The sequence below is a fragment of the Sceloporus occidentalis genome, unplaced genomic scaffold (genome assembly GCF_023333645.1).
Source record: "Sceloporus occidentalis isolate IW3139 unplaced genomic scaffold, rSceOcc1.0.p SCAF_3, whole genome shotgun sequence".
NCBI classification, from domain to species: domain Eukaryota; kingdom Metazoa; phylum Chordata; class Lepidosauria; order Squamata; family Phrynosomatidae; genus Sceloporus; species Sceloporus occidentalis.
The window spans coordinates 172,202,477-172,224,277 of record NW_028316983.1 but is presented as its reverse complement, the minus strand read 5'-3'; the positions used below and the strand labels follow the sequence as shown (position 1 = coordinate 172,224,277).

The 21,801-nt window shown below is 38.1% G+C and overlaps 1 protein-coding gene across 2 annotated transcripts in view; it reads left to right on the top strand.

Moving 5' to 3' along the window:
• LOC149317126 (putative phospholipid-transporting ATPase IIB) overlaps positions 1-21,801 on the top strand; it is a 176,518-nt gene that overhangs the window by 25,160 nt on the left and 129,557 nt on the right. For both annotated transcript variants that reach the window (XM_089516905.1, XM_089516903.1), the window contains exons 3-6: positions 5,797-5,947; positions 9,327-9,440; positions 11,216-11,324; positions 19,423-19,481. In XM_089516905.1, coding sequence (XP_089373031.1) covers positions 5,797-5,947; positions 9,327-9,440; positions 11,216-11,324; positions 19,423-19,481 — 433 coding nt within the window. The remainder of the gene's footprint in view (positions 1-5,796; positions 5,948-9,326; positions 9,441-11,215; positions 11,325-19,422; positions 19,482-21,801) is intronic.

Genomic DNA, 21,801 nt, shown 5'->3' with positions numbered 1-21,801 from the left:
TAACACATTTGCAGAAGCATGGGAAACTGCTGATCTTTTAATAATAATGTGACTACTGTGTTGCTGTAGTCCTGATTATCAAAGATTCCTGTTGAGTACAATAATTACAATATGTTTTCATGGCAGAAGCTCTTTTTGCTTTTTAGAATTTAATAAGGAATAGCTTATCCTTGTGGCCAATAGAGAGCTTTTCTATTATCTTCTTTGTATGAAAATCCAGTTTTGAATAACTTTTTAACAGTTAAGCTGTACAGTGAATAGGAGCTAGAAAATGTTTGTTAAAACAAAACTTTTCAAAGCTTAGCATTTGACCTGACAGAAGGAACGTCATATGAAAAACAGTGAGTTCTTATACAAAATTTATTTAGCAATTTCTGCTAGTTCTGAAGTACACCAGGGACCTTTTAATTCTGCCTAGGTTTTCTAAAGAAAGTAATTTAAACTTAACAAAACCATTGTTACCATTAGGGGTTATTAGTTGCTTATTACATTTAATTATAATGAATTATATGTATGTATACAATAAGATAGCTAAATGGTAAAACAAATGAATAGGACACACCATCCCCTTGTTGTACTTATTGTAGCAAGTAACAAGAGTGTTAAATATCCAGCAGCTTTATAAACTGAAGTGGTTTAAATTAATTAAAAAATTTATATTAAAAATTGTTGCAAAAATGTACGTTAATATATAATCTTTATATAAGCTGTGATGGTAAAAGTGTGCTCTACATGCCCTCCTCAAGGCTGTTTTTGTAGTCTTCCAGAGCTAAACTGCCAAACCTGGAAACCTCCAGGAGTAGCACTTCTCATTTTAAGTAGGTTGTAGCTCTCTTCCATGCATTGTTTCATATTCCCTGCCAAGCAGATGTGGACTTTGAGCTACTTCCAGTGGTTTTGGTTACATTTTTGGCAGTTCATGTGGTCTTAGAGAAATTGCAAGGGTAGAAAATTTGTCTCTGGAACCAACTGAAGTTTTTTGAGCAACTTTTATGTTAAGTAAATTAATCAAGAAGTCCAAACCCACTAAATCTTAACTCCTTTTTTGTGTTGCAGATTTGATGTTTGAGCATAGATCTCATTAGCATCCTGCATTAACAGTAGTTTTATGAACATTTTATTTGTAAATTCATTCTTAACGCCTGATTCTTCAAAGCATTCTATGACTCACAAAGAGAGGTTGTTAGTGTGTTGTTAAATGAGCCAGAAGTACATGGAAGTAAAAGATAAACAACATCTCCATACAAAGTGGTAGGGATTTCTATTTTAAATGGACATGGACTTACTGATATCCAAGTCTTGAAAGTATTGAATCCCATTTGCTTGCAATAAATACTTCAAAATTGAATTGTCAAAATCTATAATTATTTCCATCAGTGAGACCTCATTGCATCTGAGGGCTTAACATGTGCTTATCTCTAGGTGCCAATCAGACCTTTATCAAAGGCATCACAGCTCTTTAACACTGCCAAACTTTGTTTAAATTTCCGTAATTTGTTTGCTAAGCTGGTGAAGCTTTTGGAGTTTGCCTGAGAGGAACGAAATAGTTCTTACATGATTCAGTCTTCCCATTTGTCAATAACCCCTCTCTAAAACTTTTTTTTAATAATATAAAGTATACAGAGATTATGAAATATTCATAGGTTTAGATGTTGTGTCTCGACGACCTTTGTTTAGTATGGCTTTGTGCAATAAAAGATTGGAAGTATCAGTAAGAAATATATCAGACAAACTATAGTAAATAAATAACACATTATGCAACTGCATTGTTGCACTGAAAGCATAGGTAGACTTTATTTATAATATGAATTAATATTGGGGCAGATTTTATAAACATGTGAGTGCTTTGTTTTGGCTTTGCTGTGGCCCTGACGAATGCCATATTGGTAGCAGTTGGGACTGTGCAAATGCCTTGAACGAAGCACTGATCTGAGGTAAATAGCCCCTGTTTTGGAGATGTATGGGCCATTGCACAGGTAGAGTATGACACTGTTGGTCATGCTGTACCTCTTAGTGGCTTTCATTGCAATCAGTCATGTTATCGTTTGGGGCTTCCTTGCTGGGATGCAACTTGAGGACACTGTTTCCTGGAATGATGAACCCAGGAGCTGATGCTGGGGAATTCCTGTTTAATTGTATTCATTCATTTATTTAATATCTCACTTTACTTCTGGTGTGGGACCCAAGGCATATCACGACAAGGCTAAAACAAGATATAAAGAAATGACTGATGATAAAAAAGTTAAAACACAGTTAGAATGCCATTGACAATGACTATAAAAACATAAAGTAAAGAAAAATACCAGTAAAAAAGACTCATTGCAGCTGGTTAGTCATCACATTCCTGTTCAAATGAAAAGGTCTATGCCGGCTGGTGAAAAGAGAACAGAGAAGGGGCCAGCCTCGTCTTCCATGGATGGGATTTTGACAGCTTGGGAAAGGTAATGGAGAAGACTGTTTCCCAAGCTGTCAAAATCCTATCCATGGGAAGCTAGGCTGGTCCCTTTTCTGTCCTTACCAGACAGCCTTATAAGGATGATAGGTCAAAAAGAAAGGTTTCATTTAGGAAGATACTTAAGCTGTATACTGCCTTAATAGTAATAAGCCACACTTTGAATTGTATCCAGAAACAAACCTTGATGCTCAGGTTTCTGCAGTGACTGTGAGTACATTTGCACAGTTAAGCTACTGCATCGGTTGTGGCTATTCCTGGAGATGTCTGATCAGGCCATGGTGACATATGCCTTGGTTACATCCAGTTGGAATTACTGCAACAGATTCTACACAGGGCTGTGTTTGAAGAAAGTTTAGAAATGTGGAAATCATCTGGTACTGAAAACTGGCATCAGACTGTTAACTAGGGCTGGTTATAGGGAACACCCGACTCCTTTGGTACAACAGCTCTGCTGCCTACTAGCCCAAACACGGGTCAAAACACTGGTTATAACCTATAAACCTCTATAAGGCTTGGGTTAGGGCTATCTGAAGGACCATAACATCCTCTATGAGTCTTACCTCTTTCCAGAAGGCCCTTCTTTTTGTCCAATCACACTCACAGGCACACCTGTAGGAACACGAGAGAGATTATCAGTGGCTCTTCCCAAGCTCTGAAAATTGCATTATAGAGTGGTCAGGCTGTTTACTTCCTTGTAGTACTGCTATCAGCATATTAAGACTAATTTATTCCATCAGGCTTTTGCAAGAAACTAAAATAGTTTATTAGTGGCCTGTACCATTTTGTTATCTTCTCCCTTTCCATCGATTTTTTTTTGAAAAAAATCTTATTTTACCTACAAGTGCTTTTACTTACTACTTTTAATTCTGCAAGATGCTTTGACTCCCATCTTCAGGGGAGAGGCTGGGTATAAATAAATACAATGCAAGAACTAGTGGGGAGGCAAAGGAGTTTAGTTTTGGGGCTGAAAGCTTTGTCTAACAATAAGGGAATGGTTTTGCCAGGCCTTTCTTGATTAGTGCTTCGGGAAAGAATATTGAAACACATACAAAAACTGTTTCAGTGAGTTCTTTTTCCCCAAAAAAATTGTGTTTGTCATCAGTTAGGAAAGGTAACAGTCAAACAATGTTTAAAGATTTTGAGGATTGATGGCTGTGTCATGGTTGTGTGACATTTCCTTCTCCAGTCAAGTCTAATCATTTGCTAAAACCGTGTTGCTTATATCCGTGTATCCTAACTTTTTCGTACTTACAATTGCTGCTGTTTGACTTTTTTGTCTTAAGCGTAATATATAGTCATTAGGTAAAACACTTTCCTTCAACACCACTACCGCCCTTCCAGCCATGGAAGCATTTAATCAGTTCTGATGTAAAAGAATTTTGAGTTATATATTTGATGCTTGGTCTCCCAGTTATAGTTAGTAGGAAAGTAATTTTGTCTTCGGAGGATGAGTTGGAGTGAGGCTTCATTTTGTATCTGAACTGACTTGTGATATCAGTCCAAATCTCTTAACATTAACAACCTGTTATCTGAAGCACTTAAACTTTGCACAGCCTAGTCACAATGTCTTTTGTTAAACCTGCTTGGTTTTCGGTATAGACCTTACTCAGCTTCCATCTGTATGTTTTCATCAGGTAGGGTGGCTTGATAAGAGTATTGTTAGTGATAATACATCTACTCCCCCCTTCAGGGATTGTACTCTGAGACTGTTTTTGCAAATTTTTAGCAGTTTCAGTTTGAGTTCCTTCATCCAACAGTGAAACAGAAGAATGATGTGAAATATACTACATCTCCCTTCCTCATATCTAAAGAAAGTTTGCTGTTGTATTCAAAGATTTTATTTAAGAACTGCAGTAGTGAACTGAACCAGCTTGATTGGTTAGCTAGCATTTAATAATTCAGATTAAAGGAAGTAAAATTTATATATCATTTCCTCCTTCATGCAAGATTGAACCCAGGAAAGCTCAGGAAGCTATAATGCTGTTCTTGAGATTATTTTGAGACTTGGTGAGAATGATTAGTGTTCTCCCACCTTGCTTAGTTCTTTAGAAAATGGTGGAGGAACCTCTTCCCTTGAACTGAGTCCACTTTTCTTTTTCAAGCACTGCAATTGAGCATTAGATTTTAATATGCCAACTAAGCATCAATATGATTAGTGTTGAGGCATGTTTGTTCAGGCAGACATTTCACTATATTTTGTGATCAGCTTTAAGCTTTGCCAAATGTCTTCCTAATTACCAGTTGTTGCTTCGGTTGTATAAATACTGTTTTTTGTAATTGTATGATCTAGGTTTAATCTGTTCTTGTAAGCCGCCTTGACTTTTTTGGTAAGCACAAATTTAAATTTAATGTAAATAGAAGATGTGCTGTGTGTGTTATTATTCACCTATTTTCTCTTGATTTGAAAAGTAAAAAACACAATTGTTTAGCTGTAGAATTCAGCTAGAACGTACACAATAAATAGGCTGTATGTGTATGTATAAACTTGATTGTTTGATTTTCCTCTAATCTAGTGCTAGTTTTAGATGAATTTTAAATTCTAAAATAAAATACAGTGAAATACATACAGAAGAATCAAGATAATTTTCTCCTCTACCCAGGCAAAATGAGTTGGTGTGCAATTTTAGCATCCTTATTTCTTTTCTTTTTCTAAACAAATGTTCTATCTCTCCCCAACATTAGAGCAAACAGGATCTGTCCCTATGCACATATGCATTCACAGAAGCAAGGACGTAGCCAGGATTTTGGGAAGGGGGGGTCTAGACTAAGTGCCCCTATTATAATGGGGCTTGGGCATGGTGGTGCAGCAGCGCACACCATTCATTATATCTAATGGAAGGGGGGGGCGGACCCCACGGACCCCCCCCCTGGCTACGTCCCTGACAGGACATTCTCATCCTATTACTTTTGTTATCTTTGTATTACAGAAATCTATCCTGTGATGTTGGGGACTTTTTAGAGTTATGAGTTGCCATTGGGATGCCCAAGAAAAATAGTGCTGCACATCCAAGATCTCTTACAGATTTCCCCCCTGTTTAACCTAGAAATTATGGCATTTACTTAATCAGTTTGGGGAGCTAGCACTGCTCTGGCAAGTAATATATACATATGGCTTGGTCATGTGTCTCTCTGTTTGTGTTAGGCAGGAGTTCATTTAAAACTTGAGGTAAAAATACCATACTTTCTTCAAGAGTCTTTTATTTCATTTTACCAATCCATTGAATTGGACTGCAGTTCAAAATAGCTTGCAGCACAATATATTTGTTAGTTTTTAAAATGCCATGAAACTTCATTTATAAAATTAAAGAAAGTCTTTTTCCTTTCCTTTTCTTTTTTTGCAGTTGCTGTGATTGGCTCATAAACATTTGCCGGAGAAAGAAAGAACTCAAAGCACGCACAGTATGGCTTGGATGTCCTGAAAAATGTGAAGAAAAATACCCAAGAAATGCTATAAAAAATCAAAAATACAATATATTTACATTTATACCTGGGGTAAGGCTAGTAATGATTATTTATCCAGCCGCAGTGGAAAAGTACATTTCAGAAAGAAGAGAGAATAGTAAATTGTTTTACAGAAAAGTGTAAATATTTTAGGTAAACCCATGTACCTGAATTAAATAACAATCTTCTTTATAAACACTGACACTCTTTGGTGTGTGTTTGAAACAAAATATCATCAGCCACAATAAAATATCTGAGATTAAAAGATTGCAAACTTTGTATTGCAAAATTGAATACTCATTTTTGTGTTACACATTTTTGAGTACTGTTGACTTCAATGGACAGATAAGAATGTGTTTAAAAGATAATTTCCCCCATTTTATGTTCACCATTAAAGTTTTGTTCCTCCTCCCCCTCCCTTTTTGATTTGCATTTCATGTCTGTATAGGAATGTTCCTCACAGAGTCCCAGTGTTAAATGTTTAATAAATGGTTATAAAGTTCATTCTCCAGTGTAACAAGGGGTGCAGATTAAAAGAAAACCTATTAACATTGTAATTGTTTTTATGCATGAAATGTTTGTTCTTTGGTTGTTACGTGGGTTAAAACATGTAACAAAACCTTTATGAACTAGATCCAGTTTAAAATAAAGTTCAGTCTCTTGAGATTTTCTTTTCTCTTACTGTGGTTTTCAAGATGCAGAATTCTTTTCATTGCTGAGAATAATAATTTGTTGCAATGCATTTCACAGAAAGGTACAACATGGCATTTTTTGTTCCCTGACTAGTAATTTCAGTAAATTCTATTATGACTTTAGCATTGAGGCTGTGGATAGCCAGCCTTGTTACTTTAATATTTGACTGAAAAGTAGGTGTTGCAGGAGAGTTGTTTCAAATAGTATGATATAAAAAGGCCATTATATACTGTGCCTTTTACCACAGTAATCAATTGTCTTGTTGAGAATGCTGTCTCTGTCAAATCTTAATTTCACTGAGAATGCAAATTTTGTAATTGTTATGCATTAGTTCTTTCTTTCCACTCCATGCTACCCTTGCTCACCAATACTATTCAGCTAGCTGGCAAATATATGGATATTTTTGGTATCCGTCCCCCTTATTAAAAAGACAAAAAAAGTGAATTCATAATCTGTAAAGTGTTTTGAGAATGTTAATGTTGACTGTTTTCATGCAGACAAATAATTTCATCTTCATTGCACAAAACCAACATTTTCTCTGTTTATGCTGAGCTTTTTTTCCTAAAGGTCACTAAATATACATTTAGTCATTGATTACTATAGTTAAAGGCACAATGTGTATTTCAGAGGTTTACGCAGAATCCTGATGCCTGCAAAGATCAGCCATGATTTGCGAACACCTGTTGGCATAGCATAGTCCAGATGCATTATTAGTCTTGGAATATTTTTTCTTTAACTTTCCCTTAGGAAATGGAGTAGTTTGAAAGCATTTTGTAATTGCACAGTGGGAATCCTATTCTGGCTTTACTATGAATACCAATTACAGAGCTATTAATTGATGCTAACTGGGATTTTAAATTAATTAATGGTGAGGAAGGAAATATTGTTACCCTGCTGAGATTAATTTATATGAGAATTTAAACATTCTAGAAGAAAATAATCATGTTTCATTGTAAATGTAAACACAGTGTTACTCCAGCATGGCTCTTGCCATTTTAGATATGCTTGCAAATCTGTAGTAACTGCTATACCAATTTGAATTTCCTTGTATTGAAATTTCCATAATATGTTGGTTTGTCTGGAGCTTACATTTGATTGTACTTTGTTTGTGTTGCACCCACCTGCAGACATTTAGTAACATTCTTTATTTTGATAATAGAAATGGAAATGTATTTAAAATAAAATCAATTACAGTATTAACATTTCCACACACTCCTCTCAGGAGAGTAGCTAGGGATAATTGTAGAATAGAATGGCAATATATATTATGCTGATTTTATAGTACAATAAATCCAGAGGAATTATTATGTATCACTTTGATTATATGCACACTATTCCCTCTTATAACTGAAATCATTCTAAGAGAAATGAAAGATACACTTTTCCTTTCCTTTTTATTATGGTTAATGGATATACATTATTAGATTATATTGGGCTACTCTAAAACTAAAGGCCTGCTTGTCCACCATTGTGTTCACACTGTGGCCGACCAGTTGCCTGTGGTGAACCTCAGAAGCTGGACAGAGTTGCACTAGCCCCCCAACCACTAAATGTTGCATAGTAACTAACATATTGAGGCATAGTGCCTCTGATACTGGGGGTAATATATAGTCGCTACAACTGATGTAATTGATAACTTTAAGCTATTCGTACAGCTAATCCCCTTTTAAACTTGTCCATGTTGGTGGGCACCACTATATTAATTATACACTTTTTTCTTATCCCCAGCTTTCTGTTTGTAATACAGAGTTTATATAAGCCTCTTGTACAAAAACAGTGTTATCATCCATCATTTAAACTTGCTGAAGTACTAAGTAAATGTTAAGCATTGTTCTTACTCTTATATTGTGGGTGAAGTCCAGAACAAATGTTCACATTACTGCTATTACAGTCGGCTCTTGGTATCCGCAGGGATCCATTCTGGACACACACACACCCCTCAGATACCAAAACTTGTGGATTTTCAAGTCCCATTGTTCTCAATGGTGGCTCAGCTGCGCCACCATTAGAAACATCAGGGCTTCTTACCTGCCTCCCCTGAGGGCTCAGAACGCCAGATAAGCCACTCCTGGCCGGAACACAAAAAGTTAACTCGGGACTTGCCAGGCTGCTTCCACCCCGCTCCATCCACATTCTTGGCAGCCACTGGTCAGAGGGAGCCGTCAATCACCCAATTCTCCCCCCAGGTGATTGACAGCTCCCTCCGATCAGTGGCTGTTTCCATATCCGCCTCTTCCACATTCTTGTCAGCCACTGGTCAGAGGGAGCTATCAATCACCTGGGGAGGAGGACCGGGTGATTATTGGTTCCTTCCGACCAGTGGCTGATGAGAATGTGGAAGAGGTGGGGTAGATGCAGCTCGGCAGGCCCCAAGTTAACTTTTTTGTCTTCCTCCTAGGAGCAGCTTCCTGGCCTTCTGAGCCCTCGGGGGAGGCAGGTAAGAAGCCCTGCTGTTCCTAATGATAGTGCAGCCATGTAACCACACCATCCTTGGGAACAACACGGGCTTGGTGTTTAAATCTGTGGATGGCCAGTCTGCATCTACTGAGGGCTGACTGTACTTTGTTAGAACATTTTGTTCAAGTCATGTTGAAGAAACACTGTTTATCCAAAATGGAAAACTAAGAACAACTCTTACACAATATGTTGCCTAACATTGATCTTAGGTAAAATATTTGGATATCCTGGATGTGGTTTGAAACATTTTCTCTCTTTTTTTTTTTCCTTTCATTTTTAGGTTTTATATGAACAATTCAAGTTTTTCTTGAATCTTTATTTTCTCGTTGTGTCCTGCTCACAGTTTGTACCGGCTTTGAAAATAGGCTACCTCTACACCTACTGGGCTCCTCTGGTAAAACTTTTATAAAATTTCTTTTCTTTTCTTTTGAAACTAAGTGAGCTGGAAAGCTTGAGAGCTAAAACTTCCTGCTTTTTAAAAATTAAGAGGAGAACCCATTGTAGTGCTCCTTCCTTATGTCACACTGAGCTGAATGCCAGTCACATAACCCTTTAAGCTAGAACCGGAATCCCATTTGTTTTCAAACATCTTTTCAGTTCTATGTGCATAGTATTATGTTTGATAAAAGTATAATACTAACCATAGTTATTGGGGAAGTTGAATGAGAATGGAAGGCAAGAAATAAAAGATCCTGAAAGGAGTGGGATCTGGAAAGAGTCTCTTTGGCCTGGAACAGGTGGCCCAGAAGGAGAGGCCAGAGGCCACTTCGGCCACGATTGGGCCAGGACCGTAGTAACTGCATGACCTGCTCCCGAAGCAGGCCACCACCATGGTCTGAAACTGGCACTGCCAGGAGTTGGATTTAATCCTCTTCTTTTTGATCTGGTCCAAAGGACTGGATTGTAGTGCCAGAGCAGCTTCTGGTTGCTTTCGAGATATGTGGCATTTGAACGACATGCCCCCAAAGTGTCCAGAAGCTGCCTTATTTGGCATGTGTGTTTTGGGCCTGTGTCACTGGGACAATTTACATCTCATAATTTCAGTTAACAGATTGGAACATGATATTTTTTGAACTGATTTAGAATAAAACAAATGTGATTCTGATCATCAATGGATTTATGCTAGGAAAATATATAAAACCATTTTGGTGGGTTTTCCTGAAATATTTTTAACCTAGAAGGAACAACTATGTCATTAGAAGTGCTACAGCTAAATAATTTCAGAATGATTGCACTTCTTTGTGGTAAATAAAGTATAATTTCCCAATACATCATAATATATTCTGCTAAATTTTTGTCACTTCTGACCTTGTAAACTAAACAGCTCTGGTTAGTATTCTGATGGAGGATTACCAGTGACAACAAAGTACAGTAGGCTATATTTCAGAGGAAGAAACTGGCCAAACTACCTCTGAGTATTTGTTGACCAAGAAAGCCCTGTGAAATTCATGGGGTCACCATGAGTTGACAAGCAACTTAAAGGCACATAGAAATGCACACACTTCCTTGTTTAAAATAAATTTAAAATAATTTAATCTTCTTTTTTGAATATTGGAGCCTCTGATTTTAAGCTTGCTTTTCCTTATAAATTAGCATGCTGAAATTTAAAGGTTCTGTCATCGTGCATGTTACACCTGAACCATCAAATTGCATTAGAGGGGGAATTCATGAAGGAATCAGTGTAATGGCAGAAGACTGGGAAGGATTCTGCTTACAAAATAGCAGAATCCAGCAGCAATTCGCTCTCATGTAACCTGCCTTCACTATGTCCCCAAAACTAGTTCTGGAGAGCTGAGAACTCCACTAGTGCCTGTTTTTGGATGGGACAGAAGGGCCATGTGTGTGGTGGAGAGCATGGGCACCTGACCTGCAAAACAAAACAGGATTTATCCTGCTTTGCTTATTCATGTATGCAGTTCCCAGAAATAGTTTTATTGTATCCTTTGGAAGTCTTCATAGGATTGTTGGCTAATATCTCACATTTCCATCAGCTGTTCTGCTATAAACATGATATTAGGGTAGATGAAAAACACAACCTCACACACACGCACATGCACTCTTCCCAAAATTGTTTACAAGTACATATATTTCTCACCTACTGTTAAGTCCTTTGTATGTTTTAATAGAAATATTTTCCATTTTGGGAAATGTCTGTTATATTTTAAACAGGGATTTGTTTTGGCTGTCACAGTGCTGCGGGAGGCAGTTGATGAATTTCGGCGTTACCAGCGAGACAAGGAAATGAACTCTCAATTATATGGAAAGCTTACAATACGAGGTTGGTATACATACATACATACATGTAAATATATTTTACACTGTGAATCATGCAAAACATTTATAGCTTTTTTCCTGCACTAATTTCATACTGTTGAAAAGCTCTGAACAACTTGTGATTCAACAAGCCCAAACACATACCACTACTTGTATATTGTTGCTTGCCCAGTGCCTGTCAAAATCTTGTGTTGGCAATTCTAGACAGGAAGCACGAAATATTTAGATTATCAAACTTTTGGAAAGTTACTATTCATGTTCAGTTGCATTCAACAAGAGGGTGTCACAAGTTGCATAGTTCTAGTAGATTTCACTGAGGGACAGAAGTATAAAACCACTGGATATAAAAAAAAGAAATGGTATGCAAACCAATGTCAATTACACATATTGTCAGATTAAAAAATACTTTCTGAAGATCTTTGAGAAGAATCATAAACATATACCAAATTTGATGTTTGCTGTACCAATTATTTTAAAATATTTATAAGGGGTGCAGTTATTTGATATTAAAAACTGAAAATGAAATAACATCAGTAAATAATGAAGCTACAAAACAAAACAAAAGAAAATATTGCTTTTGTATATCATCCCTTCAGATATATCCTTAAAGAAACCAAAAGATCTTTATCCAACCTGGAAGGATTACTATCTTCCATTCCTTTATCAATGGTTTGTTGCTTCAAATGCTATCTAAAGGGGAAAATGAAATATGGTTTAAAACAAAATCATTGTTCACATATTAAAAATCTGGCACAATTGGTTGAAAAGATAGATAGGGTTAGTTGATCTTAAAATGTGATGGCCTCAGCATGTGATAAACATCTGATTTGGCTACATAAAAATTTCTCTGAGAGCAAACAAACTATAACATGTTTTGCCTTTAAAATATGATTTTGGATCCACTGGTATCCTCCTCCTGACAGAACTAATCATGATAGTACAACCAGGAGAGGACAATTCTTGTCCTTCCTCTACATCTTCGGAATCCTTTTAGGAAGCCTTCAGGCATCCTTGAAGCAGATTTTTCTGGCACACAGGGCTGTGTGGTGGGAAGAGAAGAAAGGAAGTCCCAATGTGCTAGTGAATTTCCAATAGTACAATGATCGCTGTAGCTTCAAATATATACTTTTAATCAAAACTATTTATAAATTTCTGTAAAATACTTCTTTTGACATTTGCCTCACAACTCACTTTCTGTATTTGTGGTTCATAAATGCTGGAAAACATTCAGTATATCTCTCTTTTCCCTTAGATATTTTCTATAGCAGGGGTAGGCAATCTTTTTGAGCCGGGGGCCGGGTTGCTGTCCCTCAGACAACTGGGGGGCCGAAGCCAAAAAATAAATAATTAAATAATTTTTGAAAAAATTAAATATAAAAATAAACCAGGACAAATGTAGGACAAAATTTACAAATGGAAGACACTTTTTTTTTAAAAATGGAGGACACGCGAAAAAATTTGCTAATTTTTTTAAAAATGTTAATATAAATGCATGTTTCTGAGGCTTCTATAGACAGTTGCCCCCCAAAGGCCCCGGCGGCAATCGGCGGCAGGACTGGGCTGGGGCCGGTCCCAAGGCCTCGCCGGGCCGCATCCGGCCCGTGGGCCGCAGGTTGCCTACCCCTGTTCTATAGCCTCTTATTTATGGCTACACTGAGATGCAACAGTTGTTGTTCAGCAGTAAGAACAAATCTTCTTACTGATAAGGTACTGCTAACAAATTCAAGTCTTTTGGACTACTGGTTGTCATAATGTAGCTGCAGACTCATTCAGGATTGTTTCTTCCCTTGCACATTGGGAATTTCCAGCCCTGCCAGTCTACCTCTTCCTCCTTTCTAGAGATATAACACAAAACCAAAGGTGGCTCCTGGGAGCAGGGACCCACATTCTTAATCTTGTTGTCTCTCATAAAATAAGTTTTCCTGACATTATTTTTATATCCCTTTGAAAATGGGGGAACATTGTCAATTAGAAGAAGAAATATGCCTCTCCTTACCAAAGGCCCGGTACAGATGAGCCCTATGTGGTGCGCCCATGACGTGCTAGGGTTGCTCGGGGGCGGTGCCTGCACACGCCCCACAACCCTAGCACATCATGGGTGTGCCGCAGCTGCGCAGCACCATCCAGATGGTGTGTGCAGCAATGACTTGCTATCAGTGCAGCCTCCAAACGGGGCTGCGCCGCTGGCACATCACCGTGCCGTCTCTGGCGCTTTGGAGTGGCGGATGTGTGCTGCAATAAAGGAGCCGTTTCCATGTGCTCCTTTCTTGCTGCACAACAGCACTGCGCAATTTGGTTGCTGCGACGCTGCTGTAGAGCAAGGAGAGGTGCCGGGGAGACGCCTTTTTTGGTGCTCTGTACCGTGCCAAAGTAACTTAGTCAGCACTGGACAGAATATGGATGATACCTTTAAAAAGAGAATTCAAATGTTAATGCTGGCCATTTGAATAAAATTATTTTCATTCCCTGTATGATTTCTCTTCAAATGTAATTATTTATTTAAAGTATTCCTGTATCACCTCCCAGGATGATGAACAAATACAAATCAATTAAAACAATACAAAGATAAAACATTTTAAAAACAGATTAAAATAATCTTTAAAAACTCCTAAATGCAGTCTAAAACAGTCCTGGAATCCAGTTTTGAAACAGTTAAAACAGAAATTTCAAACATTGAATGCCATGTGTAATAGCATTGTTCCAGCTGCCCACCAGAAGCTTAAAAGACATGAGGCCATATCCTTGGGTAATTTCCTTGGGTAGGGAGTTCCACAATCAAGGCACTGTTACAGAAAAAGTCTCGTTATCTGTACCCACCAATATAATTTCACAAAGTGTTGGGATGCACAACAAGACCTCCTCTGAAGATCTCAAATTTATGACAGGGCAGGCTCATTTGGGAGGAGATGATCTTTTAGATATCTTGGCCCCAAGTCATATCTTTGCCCCAAGTTTGCCCCTGATTTTCCATGAGCAGTGCTGGGTCCAAACACCCCCAAATTACAAACCTCTCAATGGGAGAGCAACTCCATCCAGAACAGGCTGTGACCCCAATCCCCTGTTGGTTTTCCTACTGACCACCAGCACTTCATGTAGACTTCAAAAAACATGTGTAATTGTGCATGGTAAGTATTAATTTGGGGTGAAAATATTACTAGGTAACTCTGGGAAGCAATTAATTGATTGTTGCTGCAAACAAGTGGAAAACCTTGGAAGATGGGGTGCATTTGAAATTGTAAAGATGAAAGCTAACATCTAACTCTGTCAATGAAACATTCTAAGCTTGTGCTTTTGTTAAGAGGCATTGTTGAATAGTCCTGTACATGCACTATCCTTGGAAAAAGAGAGAGAGAGAGAGAGAGCTCTTCTCTGTTCCTGCCCAATCACTTGCTGAGTTTTCTCACATAGTCGTTTTCTCTCCTCCCACTCATAGGACTTCCCAATTCAACTTTACCAGAAGTTGTACTTCTAAACTGAGCATGTTCCTTGCTGTTTAAATCGATAATTAGTCTTTCCTAATTCCCAGCTCATTTTCTTTATTTAGATGTAATAGTTGTAGTAACAGACTAGGTCAGTGGTTCTCAAGCTGTAGGGCGGGACTCCTGGGGAAAGTAAGACTTGGAGACCCTGATTCCTCCTCCTCCTCCTCCTAAACTTTATACATGTGTTGTGTTAAATCTTGAATTTCTTTAAATAAATCTGTTCTAATTTATACAATGTTATTTCTTTGTAAAATATTACGTGAATGTGTGACTGAAAATATATACACTATACAAACACAGTATTTTTATTAATATGCTACATTGAGTGAGGAGTGTGATGTCTTCATGTATATGTAAAGGGGGTCACAAGAATAAAATGTCTGAGAACCACAAAAGTGAAGAAAAAAGAAGAGAAAAGAACCACAGCTAAAAAAATCTGATGGATTTAAAAAAAAAATACTCTCCTAATTCGTATACATCCAGACTTAAAGTATTTGTCCCAAATCCCTGCCAAAATCAACGGATCATTATGATCCTTGTAAATATATGGCAGAATGAAGCTGTGATGATATTGTATTTGTTTTTCCTAATCAGATTTATAAGGCTTCTGGTCCTGGAGCAGTTCCTTCCCTGTAACAAATACATAGGGAGGTCCTATGTGCTATTAACATTCTCTAAAATGAAATCTCAAAGTGTTCCTTATGTCATAAGGATGATTAGTTTATTATGATTTTGAGACTTTGGATTACTTTTTAGTTATGACGTGGCCCAGTGACTTTTGCAGGGGGAAAAATTGAACAAGTGTTATAACTTCAGAGGTTTCTTGGCTGCAGGCATGTAAGGGGCAAAATAGACCACCTGAAGGGGCAGCTTTAAGCTGCCCCTTCTGAAGGCGGATTGGGGCTGTGGCAGCCGCACGTCATGGCCCCAATCTGCCTTTGCGCTGGCAAAAAGCTGGCTTTTCCTCTGCACTGCAGACAGAATCTGGCTTTAAGGAGTTCCAGCGGCGTGCAGCATATAAATGCCATGCTGCCGGAGCGCCCGGAAGCTGGCCCAAGTCTCGGCAGCTGGGCTGCTTAAAGCCTGCTTCTGGGCATCTTGGGCGTGTCCGTCATCTGTACACTACAACCCTTAGAGGCCTGGAAGCTGGCTTTTTATGCTGGTCTGTTTCACACCTTAATTTATCTTCTAATGCCAGTTCAGCTCCTCAGTAAATGGAAACTCTATGCTTTCTTAGTGCTACTGTTCTATTTTTTTTTCTGTTGCCTGCCCATAGGGAGAGAAACAGACGGGATGGAAAAGGTGGCTTGAAGCTGCCCCTTCCGAAGATGAATCGGGGCTATGGCAAACATGCGCTACAGCCCCAATCCACCTTGAATCCAGCTGAAAAAGGAGAAGATTAGATCAGCTGGCTTTACCCTGCCCTGTCATGGCCCCATAGTGGCTTCCTGATACTCCAGTGGCGTGCGGCATGTAAACTCCCCTTCACTGGAGCGTCATGAAGCCACCCATGTCTCAGCAGATGGGCGGCTTCAAGCCGGCTTCCCAGCTTCATCAGGACACACAGCATCTAAACGCCATGTGCCAGTGACACCCGGAAGCGGGCTTTTTGGGGCCGTCTGTTCCAGCCCTAAATCCCTAAAATGGTTTTAACTTTTTACTTTAGCCACCTTGAGCACTTGGTTGAAAAACTGGAAGGCAGGATACCAATCCCAAAATATAACTTCTGTAGTGAAAATTTTACACACTGAATATGTATTTGTAGTATTTATATTCTATTTTCTAATCTAAATGATACAATGTCTTGAAGGAAAGGGGCAAAAAGAGGCTAAAGTATTTTTCTGCTACACTGTTATGGTTTTGCATACCTTGTTTGTGGAGACCTCCTGTTTTAATGCATTCATATACATGGCTTTTTTATTTTCAAATCATTGCAGTCTTCTTGAGCCATTCATGTGTAATGAATTATGATAGACACTTAATTGTGTTCTAGTTCCTCACACAGCTTTAGGCAAAGGCTTGTGCCTTGCTGGACTATAAAGCTTGGATATGCAGCCACTTCTGACAGCTTTGGACTTTTTTATTGGCAATTACACAGATGGTGAGGAGTGTTTTTAAGCTAGTGAGATGTGTTCAGAAGAAAAAATAGTTTGCAAAAATAATTTATGCAGTGAACAGCATTTGATGTTCTTTTCAAAATTTTTTTTACAAAGTTGTAATATTGTATTCTGTGTATGCATTCTGAAATGTTATCTAGTTATTTCTAGTTGTGTCAAATGGCAAAATGTCTGAAGTTATAGTTTTGTTGCTAAGTTATATTCTACCAACCTCACCTGCAAGGGAGTGGATATAAGTCAAATTTTGTCAAAAGAACATGGCTAGTGTTTTGGCAACAGGATGTCCACCAGCAGGACATAACTGCATCCTCCATTTTGTGCTCCCTAGCAACTAAAGAGGTGTATTGCCCCTTGTACCAGAGGTGGCATATAGCCATCGTCACTACAGGCCATATATTGTTCCATCCTCCATGAATTTATCTAGTCCCCTTCCAAAGCCATCTGAGTTGGCAGTTGTTGCTACATCTTGAGGCAGCAAGTTTCTCTGTTTAATTATGCATGGTGTGAAGCACTTCTTTTTTATCTCTCCTGAATCTCAGTCCATTCAGTTTCACTGGATGATCCCTAGTTCTACTGTTACGAGTGAGGGAGAAAAGGTTCTCCCTACTTATGTTTTCTACCCCATGCATAGTTTTATAAACCTTTTCCATGTCTCCCCTAACCCAACTTATCTTTTTAAAGCTAAACAGCCTGAAATGATATGATTTTCTTTGCCTTTTTGCATCTTTTCTAGCTCTAGGACTGTTTTTTCAGTGTGGTGACCAGAATTGTACAACTATTCTAGCATCATCTATTTGTATGATACTTGGAGGGTTTTTCCCATAATTTGCTTTCTAATTATGCTTTACATGGGTTTTGCCTTATTTTGCAGTAATTACACACTGCCTTGACATTTTTGTCCCCAATCTCATGGTTGTATTTATTTAATTTATGTCCCACCTTGATATATATCCTTTGAAATGAATTGAACATCTTAAACATAATAATTTCACTAGCTCTGCACTAGGTAGGACCAAAGTTTGATTTAGCCCTCATGCTATGTAATTAAAAAGAGTAGGTTGCTGAGACTTAAATTACATAACACAGCTTTATTATAAAGAGAAGTCTCTGGTAATGACAGTTCGCTTGCTATTACAGAGAATTAGAATTTCTGGGCTGGTAGGCTTCAACCAAAAAATTAGAAGTTCAGAGAGGCTTTAAGAGCCCTAAATCCAAAGGAGAGACATCACGAGTTTGAACTGCTATTATTCTGCATTAAACTATACTTCAGGAAATAAAAATGGGTCTCCCCTAATTAAATAGAAATACTGGTGGCTAGGTTCATGATGCTTTCATTTTGGAGCAAAATATTTGGTGGATCCTAAGGAATACCATATATACTCGACTATAAGTCTACCTCATGTATAAGTCGAGGACAGGTTGTGGATAAGTCAAGAGTAAAACATAATGGTGGCTGAAATGTAAAGGAAAGATACAAATAAAATACAGGAGCTGGAAGGAATTGGGAGGGGGATAAGTAAAGGAGACTCACCAGAGGCAAGCTGATCACACAGAGTTTCCCCCCCTCCCCCATCCTCCCCTCAGAGCCCTCCTTGGCAGGCTCCACATGCGTGCTCTGCACCAGTTGCTCCTGCAGACCTCCAAAAGTCACTCATAGCACGCCACTGCTTCTTTCCTCTCCTTGGTGTGCTTCCCTTTGAGAGCTTCGGGGGTGGCTACTTCACCTCTGGCACTGCTTTAAATCTGGACAGGAGGCGATGACTGGGCTCTTGGATCCAGTTTAATTCAGCCTCTTCTTCCTCTTCTCCTCGATGGGGCCCTACACTGCTGGGAGACAGCCAAAGTGGGGGGTGGGGAGTGGAAGGCTAGCACAAAGGAGTTGTATGGGTCTTAGGTGTGCTGTAGACCTCACCTCCCTGCTCCCATCTTTGAGTTATAGCTGAAAGAACTATTGAAGTTTCACATTGTTTTGTACTGCTATTAAGAAAATAGGGAAATGACATCCATCAAGTCATTAATTTCTGTCAGCTAATATGTGTGAACTTGTCCCTAGATTTTGACTGAGACATCAATGTTACACACGTCTTAACTGGAATGGACTGACAATCAGTTGTAGACTATGAATTGGAACACAAGAGTCAATGAATGTGTGTGCACCTGTGTGCCCTCACCTGAAGAAACAATAGTCAAACGTACAAGAATATGGAATGAGAACAGCATATGGAGGTCCTGGGTGGATATCCAAAATTCTATTTTAGATTTGCTAGTGCCTTACTCAGTTTTCTTGGGAAAGACACAATCTTATATTGTGGTAATTATGGTTAATCTTTAACAATGAATCATTAAATTGCCAGAGCCGATAGTTATTTGCTTGTATGAAAGTACAATTCGAAAACATGTTTCTAATAAACATTCCACCAAAAACTTGGGGCAAAACATTGTTAGAACTTCTGTAATTTCTTGCTAGTTGCTTATGTTGATTTAATTTCTTTTTTCTTTAAAGGTAAAGTGCAAGTAAAAAGCTCAGACATTCAAGTTGGAGACCTCATCATAGTGGAAAAGGTTGTTGTTTTTAAAATATATTTTAATTATTAACATTTTAATTGGTTTTCTTTGTATCCTTTATTCTGGATATTAACTACCTGTTCAGTTTTAAATATATTCTGTGACAGAAGAGCAGTTGTTCATTTTGTGGCATTAGTATCCAATTTTATGAATTTGCCCAACATTACCATGCAGGAAGAATTCTTAAACCAGAGCATTTCATGTGTACCATTCAACATTCCCTTCATTGTGCAGTCAATATGCTAAATGTAGTTGCTGTATTGATTTGCTATTTGAACCTTGCTGCTTTGTGGCTGGTTTTTTAAAACTGAGGTAGGCAACTTGTGGTCTTTGAAGTGTTGTTGGACTCCTGCTCCCAGGAGTCCTCCCCATTGGTTGTTCCACATAGGCTGATGGGAGAGCAATCCAGCAGTGTTTGAAAGGTTACAAGTTGCACTCTTCTGTTTTAAACAGTTTCTAATGGATATGTTACAGTCTAGTTCAGTGATGGCGAACCTATGGCACGCGTGCCAGAGGTGGCACTCAGAGCCCTCTCTGTGGGCACATGTGCCATCACCCCAGCACAGAGTTTGCCAGAGTTTGTTACTAGAAAGCCAGAGGGACATGACACTTTGCAATAAATAAGTGGGTTTTGGGTTGCAGTTTGGGCACTCGGCCCCGAAAAGGTTCACCATCACTGGTCTAGTTCATTCGTTACTTTTGCCTCAAGGCATAGGGAAATGGGAGGAGTTGGTGAAACCAACCATGAGTACTGAATTGAGTGTTTCCACTGGAATGTATTACAATCGGCCCTTCTTATACACGGATTTTTTTTACACGGATTCAAGCATCCATGGTTTGAAAATATTCAAAAAAAGTATAAATTTCAAATATCAAACCTTGATTTTCCATTTTTTATACGGGGCACTATTTTGCTATGTCATTATATCTAATGGGACTTGAGCATACACGGATTTTGTTATACATTGGGGATCGTGGAACCAAACCCCAGCGTATAACAAGGGTCCACTGTACTTGGATTGAACATGTGTCTTGTCATTCCTTTTTAATTTAAACTAGGTATCTCAGAAATATACCAAATAAGCGGTGCTAAGTTGTTCAGTTATTTCTCATCAGCTGGTAAGAATAGAATAATATAATGAGGCATTACTTAAAAGATTTGGTCAGTTATAACACCAGTAGACTGCATCCGCAACTGTCAGAGGAGTTTTGAGTAATATGCTTCCTGGAAGATCTTTCATGTTGCCACAATCACCTTGATTTGATATCAGAAATTTACAGATTTCTAGGTTTGTTTGGATTTGCTTAAAGTTTTCTTTGCCTCCTCAGATTAATTTCTAATTTGTTTTTCTGAAACACTCGATGTAATGCAATCTGTAACAGATTGAAGGTGGCTCTTGATGTTGTATACTTGCGTGTCAAGTTTCAACATGCACTTTTAATATTAGCATATAAAACTTCTGATCAGTCTGTAGGTTTTTTAAATAAGCATACTTAATTTGATATGCGGTTTGTGTGAAAGCTAGTCATCATATTTGCTACATTTAGCAGACAGATTAAACAGCAGAAGACTTTTAATACTATTGCTTCATGAAATGTCAAACACACCTGACAGTGAATGTTTGTAATAGGTGTTGCCCTCCAGATATTACTGGATTCCAATTTTGATCATGCAGTATAGGCTGAGTATCCCTTATCTGGAATTCTGAAATCTGAAATACTCAAAGATTGTTCACATGGGTAGCTGAGATTGACACCTTTGCTTTCCAGTGGTTCAGTATACATAAACTTTGTTTCATGCACAAAATTATTATATCTGTAAACACAGAGAGAGAGAGAGAGAGAGATTCCAAAATCCCAAACCCAAAACCTTTCTAGTCCCAAGCATTAAGGAAAAGGGACACTCAACCTGTACTTTATTTACTTTGTGGCTTCAGCTGATGGAAGTTACACTACAGTCTTTGGAGGGCAACATGTTTTTTTTAAAGCTACTGTGATGATGAATCAAGTAATATATGTGCATGTTTTAACTGATTCTTATAAAGTTTTTTTTTTTTTTTTGCAAAATGCAATGAATTTTTTGGATTTCAGCCATAGTATCCCTCACTTAAGTTTTTGATTCAGTTGTAACATGTACAACAAATGAATATGAAAGAATGAGATGCACTTTCAGCATAATCTAAAAGATTTATCACTAGCATGTACTTAATTGCATCTAGCATTTTAGGATGGTGACAGCTATTCTACTATCTCAAAAACATTATCCTAGTAGCTACAGGAAAAAACCTTGAATCTTTGAAATGCCTTTTTTATCTCT